Consider the following 21,138-nt stretch of genomic DNA (forward strand, 5'->3'; position numbering starts at 1 on the left):
TTTCTGGCCAAGAAAGATTTTGGTGGTCCTTTCTTATTTATGAGGGATCTGCCGGAAGATTTTCATTGAGGCGTTTCAGGTGATGAAGAAATGAAAATTACTGATTGGAGTGAAGGAGGGAGGGTATGAAAGACAGAGGGAAAGTGTTGGGGAGGAGAAGATAAGTGAAGGAACGATGTTGCAGCTGGCAGGGAGGGGAGCCAAGCAATAAGTACAGCACATATAGCCAATGTGCAGAGATAAATGATGTAATATCTGCATGGATCGATGTCTGCACTGTCCCTCTAAAAGAGGCTCTCTCTATAAATTATATCACCATCCGTCCTACTTCACGTGCACACCCGTGCACTCAAATACACACATTAGCACTGCACACAAATACACACACTCCAGAGACTTTTCAATTAGTATGAATTAAGATGTATGACAGTAAAGTCTCTGCGTCTCGAGACCACTATGTAAAAGTCTTCCTCCAGCTGTCCGGTCCTATCACTATGCAGATGGTAGCAGGCAAGGAGGAAATCAATTTGTTAAGATAGCACTATCCAGCTAATGAGAAATCAAGTGGCTTGACTTTTCACATGAATCCCATCATGTCCACTCATATTATGAAACTAAGATGTCATTAGTTGCACTTAGCGTGACTAATAATCCAGCCATGTCCTCGTGCAGTGTCTTTGATGACAGTCCCACCTTGTGGAAAATTAAGTAATTACACTTCAAAGGTTTACAAGCAGCTGGATGGACAAAGTGACTGAGACACCTCGTCATGCAAAAAACAGCAGCTGTCCTGCTTTACAAATCATGTTTGAAGTGAAAGGGATGAGTGGGTGTACTTGTACACAATAAAGCCGTATTCCCATTGTATCTAATTTTATACCTTTAAATGGTGCTTTTTGAAAAAGACTCAGTGAAGTATCAACAAGACCTTTCCCTTTAGATCTGACAGCTGCCATAAAAAATAAGATAGACGATAGATGCTCCTTTTTTAGTCATTAATTACTGCAGTAATGTACATAGAAAATGGTACTGATATATTTACAACATGTATGAATACTTTATCTAAAGAGATGTATGCATAAATGAAGTTGATTTACATGTCTCAGGGTGCCTGGGTACATTTGAGCTGCCTACCAATAAGATACACGATTAATTAAATTGAGATATAATTAAAATTTGATCACACACACATATACACACAAAACATGATGAATATCTACTTATGATCACATATGAGCTTTCCTCCTTCAGGGTTTTTCAGATTTTCCTCCTTGCTACCATGTGGTGTTTCCAATGATGCATCAGCAGTTCAGGCAGTGATTATCTGGCTTTTTTGTGGGGGTTTTAAATTGATGTCCACATGAAGGCTTAAAAAGTCACATGAAAATGTCTGTCAGACCTCTTTTAAAGCTGACACATATAAACTGGCACTGAGCTTAATATTTATAAAGCTGTCCTTGAAATTATGATTTATTGTAGTCACAGCATGAATTGCTGCATCAGTATTTAATACAGTGAAATTATGTGGAAAGAGCAAAAGACTGACTGAGAGTTTACAGCTGCGTGAGGCTACACAGTAATGCTTTTAGCTAATACATCAGCATACAAGGCACCATGCACACGATGACAGCATGCTGGTGTGTTTAGTCGGACTGATGAGGAGTGATTTATTTTAGTTAAATGCATTAACATGCTAATACTTGTTAATTAGCACTAAACACAAAGTACAGCTGTAGATGATGATGAAATTCCGATGATGGTGCTGGAGGAAAAGTCAAGGGGTTCATCCCCTGGCGACCACGAATATAAAATTCCATGACAATCTGCAGCCACTGAAATTAACACAGTAAATGCATTATGTGTTTACTGACTTGTACAAGCCTAACAAAGTGCGGATAAAATTACAGATTAAGTCACAACTGTGACACAAGTAATCAAGCTTCAGTACTCTGCTGTTTCAAATCAAGCAGCTTCATCAGAACACTATTTTGAAGGTGTAAGAAAAAGGGCATTTTTCTGAATTATTCATTCTTTATACAGGCTGGGGCCTGTTCAAGAAATGGAGAGACAATTGCAAAAGCTGAGTTGAGAGTTGTGACATGCACAGTATGAGGTAATCCATTTTGAGGATCTGTTCTGCCTTTGTTAAAAATGCTGTTTGTTTTTTGTTCAAATGATAAATACTCCGGATTCTGAAATACCTCTGAAACACAGAGGGTAGCATCCCTCATGCAGACAAAACAAATGGTAGAAACCTCTTCTGCAGCATGATTACTGCTGATTCTACCTCTCTGTGTGTCAACTGCGGTAGGCAAGTGTTCAAACATTCTTTTTTTTCATGATAAAGGTACCACTCGCTTACAACTGGTCATATCGGAGGTCGCTTACTGATCAGTATAAGTGAAAACGAAGAAATTGTTTTGAAAAGTGAGCTGTGTCGGTTCAGATAACAGAGACTGGAGACAACAGTTTCAAATGTATAACACACAGTGTGCACTTTGTGGCCTCTTTCGGAGTCTGCTTTTGTCTCCAGCAGTACATTAGCTATAGCAAAAGGCTGTGTCATGACAGCGAGTACTGTGAGGAAAGCCACTGTCAGGGTTACAGTTTCTAGGACTAATACTGACTAGCAAGTTGCAGAATACAAGAGTCTCAGAGCCATATATGGTCATGTGTCTCACAGAGATGATGTCACCAACGACTGCTGGGGCTCCCCTTTCATTTGTAGGAATCTAAAGTCACAGAGTGGGTGTGTGCTTCTCTGAGCCATTAGAATAGGACAGGGCATGTAGGCAGTAGAGGTGAAACAAAAGTTGAGGAAGCAGCATGTGATGTAGTTATCAGTCCAGATAAATAGCTAAAGGGGAACCTTTTACAACTGCTGTAAGTGAGTTCAAAGGCATTAGCAGCTGTTTCAAAGCGTCAGCGCAAGACAGACAGCACTTAAGTAAGAAGCAAGGGGAAAAAGACCAAGCAGCAGACAAAGAGGCAGAGCAAAAGAGAGCAGGAACAGAAAACAAGACAGAGGAGAAGCTGCCTTCGTTCAGTGCTGTGTGTGCTACTGAAGGCTTCCTGTGTCAGCACCATGGGAAAGTCAGGTAAGTGGAAACTGTGCCCTGGGGATTTTAACTTTGATTGTAGCAATTTGGTCTGAATTAGAACTTTGTCTCTGTGAAAGGGTAGGTGTGGACGTGTGTGTGTGTGTGTGTGTGTGTGGGTGGGTGTTTACTTATTTACTGCACGTATTTATTAGCTTCTTTGAGAAACAGGAATGAGGCCTAAACTAAATTTGTTTTCCTCTTTAATGGCACCTCCAGTGAGAGTTTAAAACTTATACTGATCCTTAGTTAGGATTCATCTTGCAGGATGCCAAGTAGATGCTGGCTGTTAGGCAGCATCTGTTTTGTTTGTGTGCGGTCGTTTCAATGTGCCTATTGTGTGGGCACTGGAGTGACTGTGAGACTTATGAAAAGGCTAGTGAGTGATCGGCACCAGGCAGATGAGGGTGATGTGGATGACGTTTTCTAATCCATCATCTGCCAAGTATTCACTGTCTGAGGTCAGTCAGTGTTCAGGTAGTGAGCCTCTCACTCACATTTCAGCTTGAGCCTGCATTCTGCAGTCATGCATGCGTCTTCATGTTGCATCTTCGCACTCCCCTTGTCAGATTTTCATCTCTGGCTGCCTAACCTTTCCTGCATTTGTCCTCTTTGTCCCTCAGCCTCAAAGCAGTTTGCTGAGGAGGTGCTTCAGTGCCATAATGAGTACAGGAGGAAGCACCAGGCTCCTCCACTGAAGCTGAGCAGCAAGCTGAGCAGAGAGGCTGCCCGGTGGGTTAATGCACACACAAATCAAATTAGAAAGCTAATTAGCAAGGACTTTGCATGCCAGTCATTGTCAAACTGCTTGGGATAGCAATGACAGTTCCAGCCCAGCCTGTCAAATGAAATAACTACAACATATATATTGAGGATCTGGGTTTGTTTCCATTGTGATTACATGTTATGTTGACAATTTGTTTCCACTAATTGCAGCTATATTTAATTTTCGTATCATTATTACTTTGTTGAGTAAATGCAAACTTAATCGGCGCTGTCAGGAAGGACAGAGACAGCTGCCTTGGCTAATAGACTTTCAGCCCATTTCCTTGAACGTGTTTGATGGTGTAATAACAGCAGTAACACTGGGCAAGTAAACAACCTTCAATTTTTGATACCTGAGCCTGATTCCAACAAAGTTTGGACGCAGTGCAAAACATTAATTAAACAGAATGCGATAACTTGCATATCTTTTTTTTTAACATATACTCAATTGAAAACAATGTATGTAATGTAAATGTATGCAACACAAGTCTGGGAAAGTTGTGTACTGCTCAAAGCACACCAGGTGGAATATTTCACAGGTAAACAGGTTCACTGGTAGCAGATCACAGTATCGTGATTGGGTATGAAAAGTGCATCCTGGAAAGTTTGAGTTGTTCATAAGCAAGGATGAGATGAGGGTCACCACTTTGTTAAAAACCTGCATGGACAAAAAGTGATGAGGGACACTCCTGGCATTTAACATCTCTGGTTTTTAAAAAAGAGACAAGCATTACAAGGTCAAGATGTTGAACCTCGTCCCATTATCAAATAAAATAATAATAAAGCATTTTACTGCTGTAGCCAACCTGCTGTAGCCAGATTGTTTTAGGTTGAGGGTTTTCTAAGAAGTTTATTTAGCTCATAAACTACAACATTTTTGCAAACCATAAGCTTAATCCTTCAATTTTCGCTGAACAGGAAAGGTATGAAAAGTAACAAATAACTTAAGCTGTGAGACAAATGTAGAGGAGTGAAAAGTACAGTGTACAGTAGAGTACAGTAGTGTTTTGCTTAGTAGAAATATAAAGCTGTATAAGAAAGGAATACTCAAAAATAAATTTATACTTAAGTACATCACTTGTAAATGGTAAATGTACGTACAGTCCACCTGTGAGATTAGCATACACTATTTTGTCATTGTAGAGACTGAATTTTACAACATCTCATTAGCCCATGAAAAAAATCATATACTGTAAGCTCCAGATGGTCTCCCAACCAGTCATAAGATCAACCCAATTAGCCTGCATTGCTAAATTAAAGCCTCTGAGGTAGGAATTTTTCACTGTTTATCTTTTGTAGCAGAAGTCAATCTTAGCAATTCCATTCAAAAAAATTATTTGTCCCTGTCCACAGTTATGCTGAAAGTCTGGCTAGCACACGGATCCTGAAACACAGCGTGGAGTCCAGTAGAGGGAGCTGTGGAGAGAACCTGGCATGGGCCTCCTACGACCAATCAGGTACATAATGTATAAATACTTAACATACTATTCAGAAGTCACATGACTGATTTTGTGTATATGCCCTTGTTGAGGTGGGATGGCTAGATCTATTAAGACATCTCTCCATAGAGTACAGTTTAGTCAATGGGGATAAAGCACACTCTCCTACCCTGAAAGTGAACAGCTGTGTTTGAGAGCTCAGACACCATGACTCACTGCAGAAATATGTCAGTGCAGGTCCGTGTGATTCATTAAACATCTTCTGCAGTGCAGCGCTGGGTGACAGAAAGTGCAGCACTGTAAACAGCATGTTCCCCGAAATGGAGTTTATAGCTCCAGGGTGCATTCTTCTTAAACTGCTGTCATTCTGGTCAATACGTATAACACAAGTTTGACTACTGATTGTTCTTGATGCTGAGGTTAAACTTTGTCCTGTGCACATGCAGGAAAGGATGTGGCAGACCGCTGGTATGATGAAGTGAAACAGTATAACTTCAACCGTCCTGGATTTTCTTCTGGCACTGGTGAGATCAAACACTTCGCTTCTCACATGTTTTCATGTCTTCTTGTCTCATCTGATTTCTCCATGTCTTTTTTTATTTCAGTGCATTTATCTCAGTCTACCTGTTTCTTGCTCTGTTTCTCTTTGTCATTTTCTGTTTGCTCGTTGTCAGTTTCTCTGTCTCCGTGTCACATTTACCCAGGCATGGGCAAGGTTGTTGCTATTCCCCTGCTGATGTCACACCTCAGTCAGTGTGTGACTGTCTGACTCAGTGACCAGCCATGGGGAAACTGAGGGGAAAATCACACTCGTCTCCATCATTTGTCAGCCCACACGTCATTTCCAGTCTGGCCTAATTCCTCCAGATAGTTTTCTTATTGCCTCAGACCCTATTTCACTTAATCACTCATGAAGCAGATCACGTCTAGGAGCTTGTGACTCTTGTGATTCACTGTGATTCATGTGAAGATGTGTGGGAATAAAGTGATGAGTGAGAGAGGAATTAAGATTCCTGCTTCTGTAAATATTTAGAGGAACTGAAGTATGTGTGCACTCAGCTTCAGCTAATGTTTTAACATATTTCTTTTCCTGTCTCACTCAGTTTATTTTCCTTTTTTCCCCTTCAGTTTGTTTCTATTATTAATATTTCTCATTTCATCCACTACCTAGGCCATTTCACAGCAATGGTGTGGAAGAGCACTAAAATGCTTGGCGTTGGTAAAGCCACTGCATCAGATGGATCTTCTTTCGTGGTGGCCAGATACTTTCCAGCTGGGAATATTACTAACCAAGGACACTTTGAGAACAACGTCCTCCCAGCTAAAACCACAAGCTAAGGATGTCTGCATCACCAACACTTCAAAGCATGTATTTCATTTTCCAGAAAGTCTGCCTGCACTGCCATAGGGGACACTCAGGAGAGCATCGCTTCTTACCCAGGAAAGAACCATACTACTATCTTGAGTGTGTTTTACAAGATGGGATGCACCGTCTTGTTTTCGGTTTGAAAGTGGACTTGTGTAAGGTGCAGTGTTAAGCATGAAAGACGCACTACTATTTGATGTTGCTAACAAAACATTGCAAGCATATGGACTGTGTAATCTAAATGTTTATGATCATTCACCATGTGACTGTATTCCATTCATCAATGCCAGTACTTGTATAATTTCACACATGAAATGCATCATAGCCTCACATCTGTATTTGTGGAAGAATGGGAGCTAAGTCAGTCAAAGAAGCAGGCTTAACACATTAACACATGGAGTCATTGCTTAGTAACTCAAGGCAGACGACTCAGCACGCTTGGTTGTTATTGTGTGCCACTTGTAAAAAGCAGAACACCGCAGTCCCGGGTGTGTGTTTTGTACTCTAATTACTTTTGTACAATAAAGTTGATAGATTGTCAGGAATACATTTGGCATGTGTCTGTGCATGTTTGTATCATCTGTATTTCTTTGAGAGTGAGGAACAGAAGAAAATGAGAGTTTAATTTCATCATGGCATCCAATTTTTTTTAAGGAAAATGTGACTCCTGAATATGGCACAGAGCTGGCAAAGTATAGAATGAAATTTGAGACCATGCAAGCAGTTGTATATGTAAACATCAATGATTTGTTGTTAAAGGTCTGAATAATTGTCAGACTTGCATAAATCTTCTGTGTCTCTTTCTTTAATATTTGCAGAGTGCCTCTGTTCCTCTGCCTCAGTAATGCTACAATGTACTTGCAAGGTTTCTCTTAAAAAGCCCTTACCAATAATTGTTTTTTTTACCATGTCTTTTTCACCCAGTCCTCTGCTGCACACTAACAGCATGTGATGATGTACGATGCCTTTCATATTAAATGTCCAGTTCATATGAACACTTTGAGATGTGGATGAAAATTAAGCCTTTTATGTATTTTTCAGTTGCCGAGATTTTAAGATATAAGTCTATTAACCCTTAACGTCACCATCAAAAAGCAATCACTATGTTCTCGTCAGTCAGTTTGAGTAATAGCAGGTTTTAAATTTGTTTTGAAAGGTAGTTTTAATAAAATATTTTTAATAACATATACCACCTATCAGAGCAAAACATTTAAAACAGTTGATCTTTTTATAGGCAACATGATCAGTCAAATTTTGATTAGAGGGAAAATGCACAGCGCTTTGTTGGTAAATAGATGTGCTGACTCTGAAAATGCCGTACAGAAACAAGTTCGGTTACAGGCCTTCTGAATTTGCAGAATGTTAAGGACTGTGCTGCTCCTCATACTAAAACAAGTTACACCAAACAATCTGTGCCTTGATAGTGAAATCAATCTTGCACTGGAGTCACAGAACATGTTGGAACAGACTTTATTTAGCAGATATTGGGGATGCAACATACAGTAGCAGCAATACAGAAGGGTCAGTGGTGTTTTGGCTTTATAGGCTGGAGGAGGGGGTCAGGAGTCAAATTATTCTCATCACTCACATGGTCAGCTCCTGTATGGAAGAGTGAGAGAAAGACAGAAGAGGCAGAAAAAGAAGAGAGATTCAAGTAAGATTATTACAAAAAGCAAAAATGAAACTGAAAATGTAATAAACTGGAAACTAACTGGAAATATAAACAAAGAAACTCGGACGAAATCAAAAATATAACTGCTGATTTACTTACTGATCATTAGAAAGAATAAGAGACAGATGACACAGTGTTTAAATGAATACAGTTCTCTGGGTTATCTACATGAGGCGCTCTGTTTTTATTGAGCCAACCTTTGCTAGTGATCACAGGATCTTGCCTTCCACACTGTCAAGAAAAGAATCGTCTGTGTCACTTTAACAGGTCGGTTATCTGAGTGTGTGTTGTTGCTGCCACCTAGTGGGCGTCAAACTGCACTGATGACATACAGAACTGTGGAGGTGGCTGAGTTACTGGGGAGAAATTTCTACTTGTCATTTGTCCTCTGCTCTTTCTCCTTTACTCGACTCCCCCTCCATGTACTTCCCTGCTCACTGGCTATGACTCATTATTTTGTTCACCATCTGGCCTCCCTCTACCCCCTCTCTCCTCCTCTTTCACTCCCTCCTTCCCCCTCCTTCCTCCTCACCATTATAGCATTCACAATGTCATTCTTGTTGTGTTTCAGGGCACGGACGGCCTTGGCTCGTGACACATTGGCCTGAGCCATCACCAGCTCAATGTCCCTCTGCTCAAGACCTCCTTCATCCACCTGATGTATAGAAAGAAAGAAAAAGACAAAGAGAGATATGAAGGTAACGGCAGATTTTACAGGACATTACAACATACTGAAGAGACATTAAGTGTTGAGAAACAACAGTTAAGATGGGAAGTACCTCTTCATCCTCCTCTTCACTCTCCTCCTTGATGGTGAGGCTGGGTGGGACAGGTGGGGCCAAGGGAGACGAGGTCACAGGAACCTTGAATTTCTCAGCGGCTGCTTTGTGGGCCTGCTGAGACAAGTCTTCAATCTGACAAGAGAGGAGAAGAGAGAGGAGCAAAGATTGAGAGGCAATACAATACATGTACTGAAGCTCAAGAAAGAAAGAAAGACTTACCTTTGCCTCTCCAAAAACAATGTAAATATCTGACGCAGGACTTTTGAACACATCTGGCCTGCTGATGACAAACAGGATACTCTTGGACTTCCTAATGGTGATTCTGGTCACACCATGGACTGGCTTCAGACCCAGTTTAGACATGGCCTACATACACATACAGCAGCAGAGAGAGTGGGAAAGAAATAGCACAAATTGAACAATATCCTCATCATTTATTTTGATACAGCAGACAGTAATTGTGGCTGTACAACCAGTTGACCTTGCGGGCCTTCTTCTCACTGCGGCTCTGTTTTGGTCTGTTTAGTCCTTCATCTGCAGAGGAGATGGACTGCAAAAACAAGCAAATGTCAGTTACTTCTCTGTGACAATCTGTGACATATTTTCACATGTCAATTTTGCCAATAACATCAAAAAAAATGTTTGTGTTTTCCTCCTGTCCTCTCTGGCATATCATACTTTCTACAAAAGGTGTTAAAAATGACATGGGTATTTCAGTTGAGCAAAGTATGCCTTCCAATAAAGTGGCATTCACAAACTCACTTGGGGCTCTGATGGTCTCAGTGGTTCAGACTCCTCTAGCTCAGGCACTGACCCCTCACTCTCAGACTCATTGCAGGAAACCAACATGGATGCTACAAAAGCACATATTAAGTACACATTCAAGCATGTAAGTGAAATGTATCCATATTGCCATAGAAACTAATAACCATAGCAGAAGTCATGAGGGCATTAGTGACTCACATTAGTGCTATGTAGAGTGTTCTTTAAAACCAAATCAAAAGCTCATATGATCAACACCAATTTAATTAGACCAAATTGCAAAATTTATTTAATTCTATCTCCATGATATTCATTTAATATGATTCTTATATTTTATATGTAAACTATATATCGCAGAGGGAGACAGAGATTTACAACTCTTGTGATCTTGTCATCTGTCATTAAAAATGTACAGACTGTATCATCAGTTTGCATTCAAACATATGTAAATATAACAGAAAAAAACTGTCAGGTCTCTCACTGTCTGACCTCCTGTTTTATTTTTTAGGATTCCTTCATTTCCTGTTTGTGTTCGTTGTTGGTGTTTTTACTTTCGTTGATTGTCTATTGTTTTCACCTGTGTCTCGTTAGCCCTTCCCTCGTGTGTATTTATAGACCTGCCCTTCCCATTGTTTGTTGTCAGATCGTCTGTGTCTGTGTGAGTAGCTTTCTGGCAATTTCTCTTCGTGTATACATCTTCAGTCTAGTTTGTCTTCCTTGTGTTTTTGACTCCTGCCTGTTTTTTCAACTACCCCTCAGCCTGTTTTTGTACCTTGCCTGTGTTGACTGCCTTTTTGTGTACCGACTTTAGACTGAATAAACCTCCCTGCACGCCTACTTGTCTCTGGTCCGCTCTGTGGGTCCAAGCCAGTCTGTCTAACCCTGACAAAAACAGTATTTGTGGGTTTACGTCTGCAAAAAAAGAAAGAGATGGAAAGAGGCAGAAAGAGAAAACGGTGGAGTGTGTAACACTGCAAAAGTAATTCAGGGGATTCCTAATGCTGATTCCTTTGTCCCATAGGAGGTCAGAAACAACTCACCATTGTTCTTGAAGGATAGGTCAATCTCTTCAGAAATCTTGTGGCTGTGGTTGATTGGACAGCCCGACTGTCTGTCGGCTATTTGGTGGGCAGAGAAAGGCTGTATTTCTCGTTGACTGGATGGACCAGACTCTTTCTGCATGGATCCTTTTTTGTTTCCTGCAGCTCCTCTGGGCTGGGATCTGTGACCACGTAGAGGTAGCCCACCATCATCCTCACTGTCTGTCTCCTCCTCAGCCAAAATGAGACCTTACAGGGCAGACATTAAGAGATCATATTTGAATTAGGAAGCTCACATTTGGCTCAGATTTTCTGCTTCTTTTTATTGTCTAAAACCAACAAACCAGGGGAACATAGTGACCATTTCCTTTTGATAACAATCCCCTCTTGCAAAGCACTCTTTTATTATTTCCAGAACTGACAGAAACAAAAGAAATTAGGAATTTGTCAGTGTGTATTACAATGTGGTACCAAACTAACAGGTTATTTCTATACTCACCTCTGCACCTGTCCTCTGTGCTCAGTGTGCAAACTTGCTTGATTTGTTTGTGGGGTTGGAGGTTGAGATTAGACTGAGACTGGGGATGGTAAATCGAGTCTGTAAGACTTGACGAATCTAGTGTCTCAGACTCAGGTGAAAATGACTCTTGGGTAGGCTGGGACAGGCTTAATGGCAAGGCAGTGGAGAATGGGGATGAAGAGACACTTGTGGCAGATGAAGCTGATGTAGAATTGACAACTGTGTCCTCTTGAAGACTGTTGTTCTGAAGAAACTGGGAATCAGGGGCTTGGTGTGTTGTGGCGGGTGTAGAGCAAAATGTAGTGATAGTGTGGCATGTGGACAGTGAAGACTGAGGCTCAGGTTGAGATTCCTGAACAGGTGTAGGAAGATCATCCTCTGGCTCTGTTGAGGCAGGTAGAGGAGAGGAGGAGGAAAGAGGACATGCTGATGAAGGAAGTAGAGTCAAAGAGTATGATATAGCATCCTGTGTAGGTGGGGTGTGGCCAATATCCATGTTGTTATCATTAATGTCCATTGTGTTTCCTCTCTGACTATCAGATAGTGTTCTGTTATCAAGCACTTCGTATTTCTGATGTAATTCTTGGTTCATTGCCACCACAACATTGAGGTTATCTGCAGCAGAACTGCTGCATCCCTGGCTAGGACTTTTGACATCAGGACCGGGACTTTTATCCCCTTGCATCTGTGCACCAGTTTCAGGTTTGTCTGTTGCAGATTTCCTCTGCTGGCTGTCTAACAATGAAGCTTTGTAGTTTGCCTTTTGGTCTGTTATAGTTTTAGAATTGTCTGCAGTCTCCTTTGACCATCCATCTGCTGTCGTATATAATGAAACAGAAGGTTTCTTTGGATCATCAACAGATTCAGGGCTGGAGTCAAAATGACTGCCTGTCTGGGATGCCCTGTGTTTGTTCTGCTTCCCTCTCCTCCCTTTCTTAGAAACAACTGGTTTATCTGTGCAAAGTGCTCCCTCAGGGGTGCAACACTCAAAGTGCTCGGTGCCATTCTGTGCAGAAGTTTTTCTTTCCTTTTTGCTCTCTTTCTCTTCACCTCTTTCTTTTGTATCCTCTGTTGCATTTTCCTCCTCATCTTCTTCCCCTGAGTTACGAACAACACACTGCTGTCCTTTAAATTCATCTTTAGTCTTTGGTTCATCAAAAAGACTGTCAGCCGCAGGACTGACATCATCTCTTCTTTGGCCTTTAGTCTCAGGCTCCACCAACTTCGGTTCTGACTGAGAACCAGTATTTTCTCTCTCGTCTTGACAAGGTCTGCTTTGTTTGGATTCATTTGATTTAGGTTTAGGAGTGAAGGAACCAAATGAGCCTTGTAGCAATGAAAAGGCTGTGTGACTCTCTGGAGTGATTATCTGGCACTCTGGACTGTTATGACATATTGACTTGATGTTATCTGGTGAACTGAGATGTTGATTTGTTACAGTTTTGTCCACATGGATTTCAGATGATGGCACAAAGCTGCTACAGCTACCCTCTTTTGAGGATAGGATCTGTGATGTGTCTGATGTTTGCTTCATGGCGCTGTCTGATGGTTTTCTGCCCTCATCAGGTATTGCATCAGAAACCTGAGGTGGTATTTCCTCAAGTGGAATATTAGACACAGACTCTCTAATGTTAACATTCACACTCTGGGGTCTCACTTCCTCTGATAGAGCATTCAGATTTCCACACATGGCTACTTCCAGGGAGTCGAAGGCAAAGTCATTGTTATTGTTGGTATTCCCCCAAGTCTCATGCATTTGTGTGTCTGTGTTATCTCTGTCATTGTCTGGATTTAGATTACTGACATCATCTTCTGGGAATCTTGAGCTTCCTTCCTCTCCTCCCCCTGCTTCTGAGATCTCCTCAATGGATTTCCACCGAACCAAGTTGGACTCAGAAGTTCCCTCTCCTACCAGTTTTCCTTCTATCATCGGCTCCCTCTGTCCACAGAGACTGTTGTTATCTTCCTCATCCAGAACTGAACCCAGAACATTGTCGTAATTTTTGCACACTTCGCTGCTCATTGTGGGAACCATGGCCGTCTGTGTGCTTTGGCCTTCTGCATCACACATGAGTAGACTCTCTGCCTCTAACTCATACTTCTTCCCCAGAGACAGAGAGAGAGTCTCCCCTGTTCCCCAGACACCAAACTCAGCCCCTGATCCTAATCCTGGACTGAACCCCTGCCCCACCCTGTCATCACACCATGCTCCAGCTCCAGGGTCCATCTCTCTGCTCATGTCTGTTTCTGAGTTTTCCCTTTTTGGTGAGATAGCTAGGGGGGAGTGTGGTGATCCAACAGCTCCCAACACCCCCTCATCAGTACTAAGGGTGTTTTCCCTCAGGTTTTCCTGGGCAGAGTCTCCGGGGCAGTGTTCAGGGGTTAGGGCCAGATTGTTTGCAAGTTCTGACATGATCTCCGGAGATGCAGAAACAGGGATATTACTGGGGTTGGGATTAGGGTCTTTGGGACAGGAGAGAAGAGGAACACCTTTATTTAAATCATTGGTGGCAGTGGCCATATTCAGGGAGGGACCAGAATCAATGCCTCTATTTTCCACCCTCACAGACTCAGTGGGGGCATTCCCACATGGTGGGTCAAACTCAGTGTCAGAATCCCTTTGAATATTGGACCTGCATAGGGCCTCTGCCCCTTCAGGCATATTAGATTTTTTGAATGACTTTGATAATGCAAGTCTACTTGCTCCTACGGTCCTGTGGCTTTCTGACTGATAATGGCGAGGCTTTATGAGCAATTTGAAAGAGTCTCGTTCTTGTTCTTCTGTGGTTTCCTCCTCTGAATAATCATTGCTCTGTTTAAAATCAGTATCTGTCATATTTGGATTTTCCTCAGCCAATGTTTTAGAAAGACCTGAAGCGTTAAGATCTGTGGTCTCCTGTGCGGAAGTGGCAGAAAGAGGGGAGACGTGGAACTCAGTAGGGTCAGGTGGATCATGAGTGACATCAGGAGTGACAGAAGGGTTAAAATTAGGATTGTCTTTTGACTGCTCAAGGGGGGTGGAAGAACAAGCAATATCTATTTGACTCTCACTCCCACCTTCATCCAGGTTGCTGGAGGATTGTTGACAAGAAATTGTCTCTGAACAACTGGATGGTTTCTGGGGATCTACTGGTTTGTCTGTGCTCACTTGCGTATGTAATGGTTTTGCCTGATCTACTTCAGTAGTAGCTTCCAGTTCAGGATCTAACTGTGGTTCTGGGAGTTCAGGTTCATCAACAGGTTTGGGTTCTACATTGTTGTCTTTGGAGTTGGCAGCGATGGCTTCAGAAAGACAAGAGGTTTTGAGGTGATCTACTGGTTTGTCTGTGCTTAGTTGTGGGTGCAAGGGTTCAGTTTGACCTGTTCCAATGGTAGACTGTTCTTCAGGTTCTGGTCGAGTTTCGGTTGGATCAAGTGTATCCACTGGTGTGGGTTCAAGTGATTGTGCGTGCCTTTCAGTGCTGTATAGACATTCATCTTCATCTCCATTATAGGAGGCAGAATCTAATGAGTCATCTGTATCGTCTTGGAAACAGAAGGATTCATCCAGTCCCTCATTGATAGATGTCTCTGAAAGTGAATGAAGGAAAGATGCTGAGCTGTCCTCGTCTGTAGGATCCTCCACTGCTTTACTATCACACTCCTCCTCATCCTCTTCCGGCTCGTCATCTTCCTCTTCTTCCACCACTTTCACTTCTACCTTAGCGTCCTCATCTACCTCATCATGGTCATCACTGTCTTCACCTTCATTATTTTCATCATCATCATCATCATCATCACTGTCAGCAGGACCATTAGCATTACCTTCAGCGGCATCATGATCGAAATCATAATCATCATCATCATCATCATCTTCAACATCTGCCTCCTCCTCTCCTGCTGCATATGCATTGACATCTTCTCCTTCATTTCTGTCATTAACTTCTCCTATTTCAGTCTCTTCCTCTGTGGGAAAGAGGGTGATTTCCATTGAGTCAGCCTTAAAGATAAGGCTGGTGTGGAGGGGAAAGGAGATGAGGGAGGCAGGGATCATCCTTTCTTCCTCTGGAATATCATCAGCACAGGCTGCCTGGGAGAGCATGAAGGAACTAGGGCCAAGCCTACCAAAGGCTCCAGGACAGAAAGCATCCAGGGGGATGACAGGTGAATCAGGGCTAAGACTAGATGAGGCTATGGTCATGTTTTCTGTATCAGGAGTCAAGGCAGTGGAGGGTTGTTCTGAATGGTCATCCATCTGTCCATAATTTTCCTGTGATATACAAGCCTCCAGTTGTAGTTTCAGGCCTGTCTGCATAGGTCTACAGTACTCCACTCTCCCTCCATCAGCCTCTTCTAGTGGGCAGAGTGAGCTTTCAGACTCTCCACCATCCTCCTGTGAGTCACTGCTACGACTGCTACTACTCCTCAGAGGGGATGTATCTTCAGTCACCCAGCAAGGACGACAACTTTCTCGAGAAATCTTGATCTCTTCCCCTTTTAGAGCTTCATCCTCCTCGAGGATCACTGTCCCTGTTATACCTATTCTTGAAGTCATGGCAAAATCATCAGGACGGTACAAGCAGAATTCCCCAGCCTTTTCCTCCTCCCGCTCTGGACCTGCTCGTCCCTTTTCCTCTCCAACTTCATCTCCTATCTCTGACAAAGAACCCACAAAGCAAGCAGGGGCCTCTTGTGCTTCTTCTGTGAGAAGCAAGTTGGGAGAAGTGGAGGGGGACGTGGAAGACGTGTAAGAGGAGGTCCAGCTGCCTCCCTCTGCTGTGATATAAGAGCCAGAGGGAGAGGTGAGAGGGGAACAGAGATCCTCACTGTCTGAGGGAGAGCCAGGTGAGAGTGGGCATGCTGGAGAACCAGGATATGAATGATGTTTAAGGTGCGAAGAGCAGGAAGCCATCTTGATTGGGGTGGAAGGGGCAGTATAATACAAGTCAGGGTCAAGTGATGACGGCACACCCACTCGTAGTGGGTCCACAGCATAGGCAGGCTCAGAGAAGGACAAAGCAACTGGGCAAGCAAGCTCAGAAAAAGAGACTGAAGGCACTTCGTCTTGAGAAAGGGTTTGACCCTCTGTCTGGTTGTCTATCAAAGTATCAACTGTTGTGACTGGCTCTGGGGAGGAAGAGGAGGAGGGGCATAGAGGGTTCTGAAAAGGGGTAGAGAGCATGGTTGGGCACTGCACGGGGTCTATTTGCATATCCTGCTGTTTTAGAGGGCTTTGTACTTGGCTTTTCTCTTTGTTGGTTTCCAGTTGGGACTCTTTTGCTTGTGACTGAGGATCTGAAAAGCTTGGAACAGCTAGCAAAGGCTTAACCTGACCACTTGGCTCCAAGATTTTCCCCTTCTGTACTTCTGTTGTTTTGAGCAGTGTTTCCTGACCCATCACCACCCTTGTGTCAATAGTCTGTGGCTCCTGATAGTCACTCTCCACCTCAGAACCAGTCAGGACCTGGGAGTAACACATTATATATATTATTAAGTTCAGTATACCACCAAAATGTGCCATGTAGCGTGTAAATTTCAAACAAGCTCATCAACACATAAAACACACCTTGATTCTCTCCATCTTAACAGGGACATGGCGGCCACATGGTCCATGTCCACCTAACTTTCCAGACAATCTGGGCGTGTTATTGTTGCGATGGTCCGAGCCTTCAGGTTGAGGTCTTGGGGTACCAGAGGAGCTTGGTGTTGCAGGAAATATTCGTGGTCCGAATGGAGACGTGCATGCTGGAAGTAGCTTCTGAGGAGTACTAGGAGAGGGGCTAGAACCACTGTCACCAGGGGAAGAGCCACTGTCACTAGGGCTGGAGTCAGTAGATGGATGTCTTGTCATGTCTGGGGGGGGGATAAAAAAATAAAAAACATAAATTATCTCAGTATATGCTAAATTATCTCAGTTCCACAACACTAGATATCAAATGAGAGGCTACACATCCTTTAGTGTACAATACATTTTTTATCTTTTGAACTTTACTTTTCCTCTCCCACACACTAACTCAGAGAGCTCCAAAAATGTCACCAAAATGCCAGTCAGTAGATTAAATATCTCTCATCTCTGTATGTTACTGTGACACTGCAAATGGCTTTGGAGAGCAAAGCAATCATCAAGACTGAAATCATAGATTATTAGTGGGCTGTTTTGAAATGTTTTTGTTATTGTTGTTACTGTTGGTGTTCTTGAATGAAACTGAATAATCCAGCCTGTAGTGGTCTGCCATATAGATAGTGAAAAACAATATTTCTCTACATGCACTACAGTATCTTAATACAGTGTTTCCGAGTTTCTTTCTCTCTGTTTGTCTATTAACATGCACAATTGCACAATTAGCCAGAGGCAAAAGAAATTGTCAAGGAATTATATTTTTTTTGTCATCTTGACCTTCTAGACCATGCTATCATCTTCAGGACTGTAATAAGGACAGGGAAATCACTGACAAGAAATGACAAGATGAATCAAAGGAAAGGTATGAGGGGTGAGTGGAGGGAGTCTCATGCATGAGCAAGAAAGGAAAAGCAAATGGAGGGAGATAGAGTAGATGGAATAAATGATTATATTCTTGATTTGTTTTAGTTCCATTGCTAATCTTTAATTTTTTTTATGTTGGATTGATTACAGATACAACACAAAACCATAAATTTACTGAAATATCCCTAAAGGATGTGCTGTAAGTTTCTTTTTCTATCACAGACGGGGAGGGAACAGAACCTTCATTTACACTCCTAACTGGGCCATTGCCACGGTGACTTCAGGCCACATGCTGATTGCCTGTTCTAACACACAAGTGGCTCGGCTCAGTGCCGTCCACACACACACACACATTTGCTGTCGGGAACTCAGATATAACATATTAATTTAATGCATGTTAAATATTCCCTTCTTTGTCTCATTTCCTCTCCTCCAGTCCTGTTTTATACATAAATATATAAATAGCTGCCTCTCCTTGTTTCACTTTTAGTTGTGACTCTTTGCTTTCTTCTCTGGCCTCCATGTTCTATTTCACACAGCATTTCCCCTCCTTTGCTTCTCCTCGTTTGCTGCTCTCCTGCCCTGCCTGTGATGGTGGCGGATGCAATCGTCAGCCCTCGCAGAATCACTGACCAAATAATAAGATCCTGGTATGTTTGCGTGTGTGCCTAGTCATTCCTTATAGACTAAAACCTGCCATTAATCAGAGAGGTACACAGTTAAGCAACAACTACAATGAATCTCCTCCGTTATATGCTAAGCTTTGGAATCACATGTAAGAGCTACTGGAACTGCTGTTATGCTAGGCTGCACAATAAACCGGTATTATGTCTGCTGGCATAAATAGTAGCCTCTGTAGATTCTGTGTTCAAAATAGTTTCTGGATGTCTTCCTCTCTTCCCCTCCCTGGACCAGCCTGGGTGTCTCTTCCAAGGAAACTCATTGAAATCAAGCACCCAGCTTGCTGTAAGAGCAGCAGGCCTCAGCAAGCTGAGCTCACTGAAGCTGCGTCACAGAGGCTGCAGCGCTGGCTTGTCAGCCCCAAAGGGATCCTGTATTTCAGCTACGGTTCAGACTGAGCAATGACAGACACCCGAAAAGTCCAATGTGCTTCTTTACAATCTGAGCCTCTTTACTCATAAGCGATCCTCTAATGTCTTTTTATTTTTCAAGTATGTGCTAAAACACAAGTTGTAATCAGAGCATCCACCAATTCTGTCTCCTCCCTCCTCTGTAAAGATTTAGGCCACCAAAGCTTAAAATAATTTCGAGCCTAAGAACAGATCAGAGCAATGCTGAAGTCAGTGCAGGGAAATTTTCCAAAATAGCAAACCCCTGTAAACTAGTTCCTGCAGAGACCAGTCAGGGACCTTTCTTAATGCTAAACTGTTAACTCTTAACCGTTAGCTGTTTACAATATGCAGTGATCACTGTGACACAGTGGTCACAACACTTTGTTCCAATGATGACATTCTCACTCTGATCATTACTGATCACGATCAAGGATCTTGATCCTCCCAATCTCTCATCAGCACCCACCCAACCTTATCTATTTTATATCATTTTTCTGTCATTATTTTTCAAGATTTCAAATATAGAAAAACAACATGCAAAATAACTGACAAGATTTTAAGACCGTAGGTAGCAATAACAAAAGCACTTGTGCTTGTGTTTGTGTTTGTGTTGTCTGTGTATCTTACAGCACAGAGTGCTGCCATGCTGCTGTGTCATGTTCCTACTGAGGGAAGGGAGGAGCCAATCTACACTGCCCTGAACAGCTCGCAAAATTGTCAGGGGGATGTGGATGCAGATGGGGTGGCACCAGTGACGGAGACAGGGCAGTGGGAGGAGGGAAGGGGTGAGGAGACTAGGATTAGAGAGGGGGGAAGATAGAGCATGGGGTTCTGATGAGGGTAGATGCTGGAGGGAGGACAATGACACAAAGGTTTAGGGAGTCAGATGCTGCATTTAAATGATAGATTTTTTTTGTTAATCAGGATTTAGTGATGTGAGTGTATAGAGGTGGGCTGGAAGTTGACAGTTCTGGGGTGGAGGCTTTTGGTTAAGCTGCTAATGGTTGGGAGCTGGGGGGGGGGGGGGGGGGGGGCAACATGCGGTTTAGTGAGGAGGCTACCATGCAGCTGAATCACAGCTTACTCAGACTGCACAAATCAACAGATAAAAACGACCAAGCTCTAAACTGACTGTTCTTCACATACAGAGCATGTTTAACAGCTTTCGAGCTAACTCTCACCCTTTCTCCCCTCCTGCCCCAGTCTATTTAACACTATGTTCTCTACATTATCCTCATCCACTGGTCTCTATCTTTGATCATATCTACATACTTAAATAACTCTTTATCCCTTTTCCATCCCCCAACCTTAGAGTTCCTACCTGGTCCAGGGAGCCCTGTCTCCTCAGCTCCCTGTTCTGGATGTTTGTTGGCAGAGACAGATCTGTGAGTGCTCTCCCCCGGCATGCTTCTCGCTGGTTCTCTTTGGCTCTGACGCAACAATAAACCATACAGCTGGAACAGACAAGGTGAACAGGGAGAGGGAGTGAGAGAGTGAAAGGGAGAAAGAAGAAGAAGAAGAAGGAGGAGGAGGAGGAGGAGGCGAAGGGGGATCTAAATGCTCAGCGACCCAACACTCAGATCTCCCCTGCAGCACGTGTCTGTCTGTGTGCGTTTGTGTATGAGACAGAATGAGACAGAAAGACAGACAGAGAAAGAGCGAGAGTGAGAGATGGGAGTGTACGCTGGTGCAGCACAGTGATGCTGCTGTTGTGGGCGTGTGTTTCAGAGCCTCATGATCCACTTCATCTGAATATGCATGTGTGTGTGTGTGTTTATGTGTGTAGAATCGGAGAGGGAGCTGCAGTATTCTTTCTTGATACCCAGTTATTGCTCCCCTGCCTCATCCTCCCTCCCTCCTTCCCTTCCTTCGTCTCTCCCTCCCTCCCTTCCTCCCTCCCTGCATCATCTCTCTCCCCCTTCTCTGCCCCCGTTCTCTCTCAGCCAAGCTATGACTGGATCTCAGCAGATGATGTCAGCAGATTTCCACTGATCTCTCAGTGCTGCCCTCAACCTTGAAGGAAAGGACCAGTACTGCAAAAACAAGAATGGGAGGAGAAAAGAAGGGGAGATTGACTACAACGAAAGGAGGAAGGGGAAACTGAAAACAGACAGTCAAACGAGCAGAAACGAAACATAAAAGTACACTAACTACACTG

General features: G+C 42.9%; 2 protein-coding genes across 2 annotated transcripts; one reads left to right on the top strand and one right to left on the bottom strand.

Annotated features, from left to right (window-relative positions):
- The first annotated feature begins 2,722 nt into the window (after positions 1 to 2,722).
- Positions 2,723 to 7,671, top strand: glipr2l (GLI pathogenesis-related 2, like). Its single transcript, XM_046399942.1, has 5 exons — positions 2,723 to 3,098; positions 3,722 to 3,830; positions 5,217 to 5,320; positions 5,749 to 5,826; positions 6,474 to 7,671. Exons 1-5 carry the CDS (start codon positions 3,086 to 3,088, stop codon positions 6,638 to 6,640), a joined length of 471 nt encoding a protein of 156 aa, XP_046255898.1. The 5' UTR covers positions 2,723 to 3,085; the 3' UTR covers positions 6,641 to 7,671.
- Positions 7,672 to 8,121: 450 nt separating this feature from the next.
- nacad (NAC alpha domain containing) lies at positions 8,122 to 20,593 on the bottom strand. The gene is made up of 10 exons (XM_046398486.1): positions 20,302 to 20,593; positions 16,990 to 17,276; positions 11,424 to 16,887; positions 10,925 to 11,173; positions 9,885 to 9,976; positions 9,604 to 9,672; positions 9,342 to 9,488; positions 9,120 to 9,254; positions 8,873 to 8,995; positions 8,122 to 8,267 (listed from the first exon to the last, which is right to left on the bottom strand). The coding sequence occupies exons 1-10, from the start codon at positions 20,384 to 20,386 to the stop codon at positions 8,253 to 8,255; spliced, it is 6,666 nt and encodes a 2,221-aa protein (XP_046254442.1). The 5' UTR covers positions 20,387 to 20,593; the 3' UTR covers positions 8,122 to 8,252.
- Positions 20,594 to 21,138: the final 545 nt, after the last annotated feature.

Source organism: Scatophagus argus, chromosome 9 (assembly GCF_020382885.2).
Source record: "Scatophagus argus isolate fScaArg1 chromosome 9, fScaArg1.pri, whole genome shotgun sequence".
NCBI lineage: Eukaryota > Metazoa > Chordata > Actinopteri > Scatophagidae > Scatophagus > Scatophagus argus.

Excerpts from the sequence above, each read along its gene's own strand:
- glipr2l (XM_046399942.1), top strand. Across the intron at positions 3,831-5,216 it reads CTGAGCAGAGAGGCTGCCCG|TTATGCTGAAAGTCTGGCTA; the intron begins GTGGGTTAATGC and ends CCCTGTCCACAG. Across the intron at positions 5,827-6,473 it reads TGGATTTTCTTCTGGCACTG|GCCATTTCACAGCAATGGTG; the intron begins GTGAGATCAAAC and ends TCCACTACCTAG.
- nacad (XM_046398486.1), bottom strand. The coding sequence starts at position 20,386 with ATGCCGGGGGAGAGCACTCACAGATCTGTCTCTGCCAACAAACATCCA. Across the intron at positions 16,888-16,989 it reads TTAAGATGGAGAGAATCAAG|GTCCTGACTGGTTCTGAGGT; the intron begins GTGTGTTTTATG and ends TGTTACTCCCAG. Across the intron at positions 11,174-11,423 it reads CACAGAGGACAGGTGCAGAG|GTCTCATTTTGGCTGAGGAG; the intron begins GTGAGTATAGAA and ends CTGCCCTGTAAG.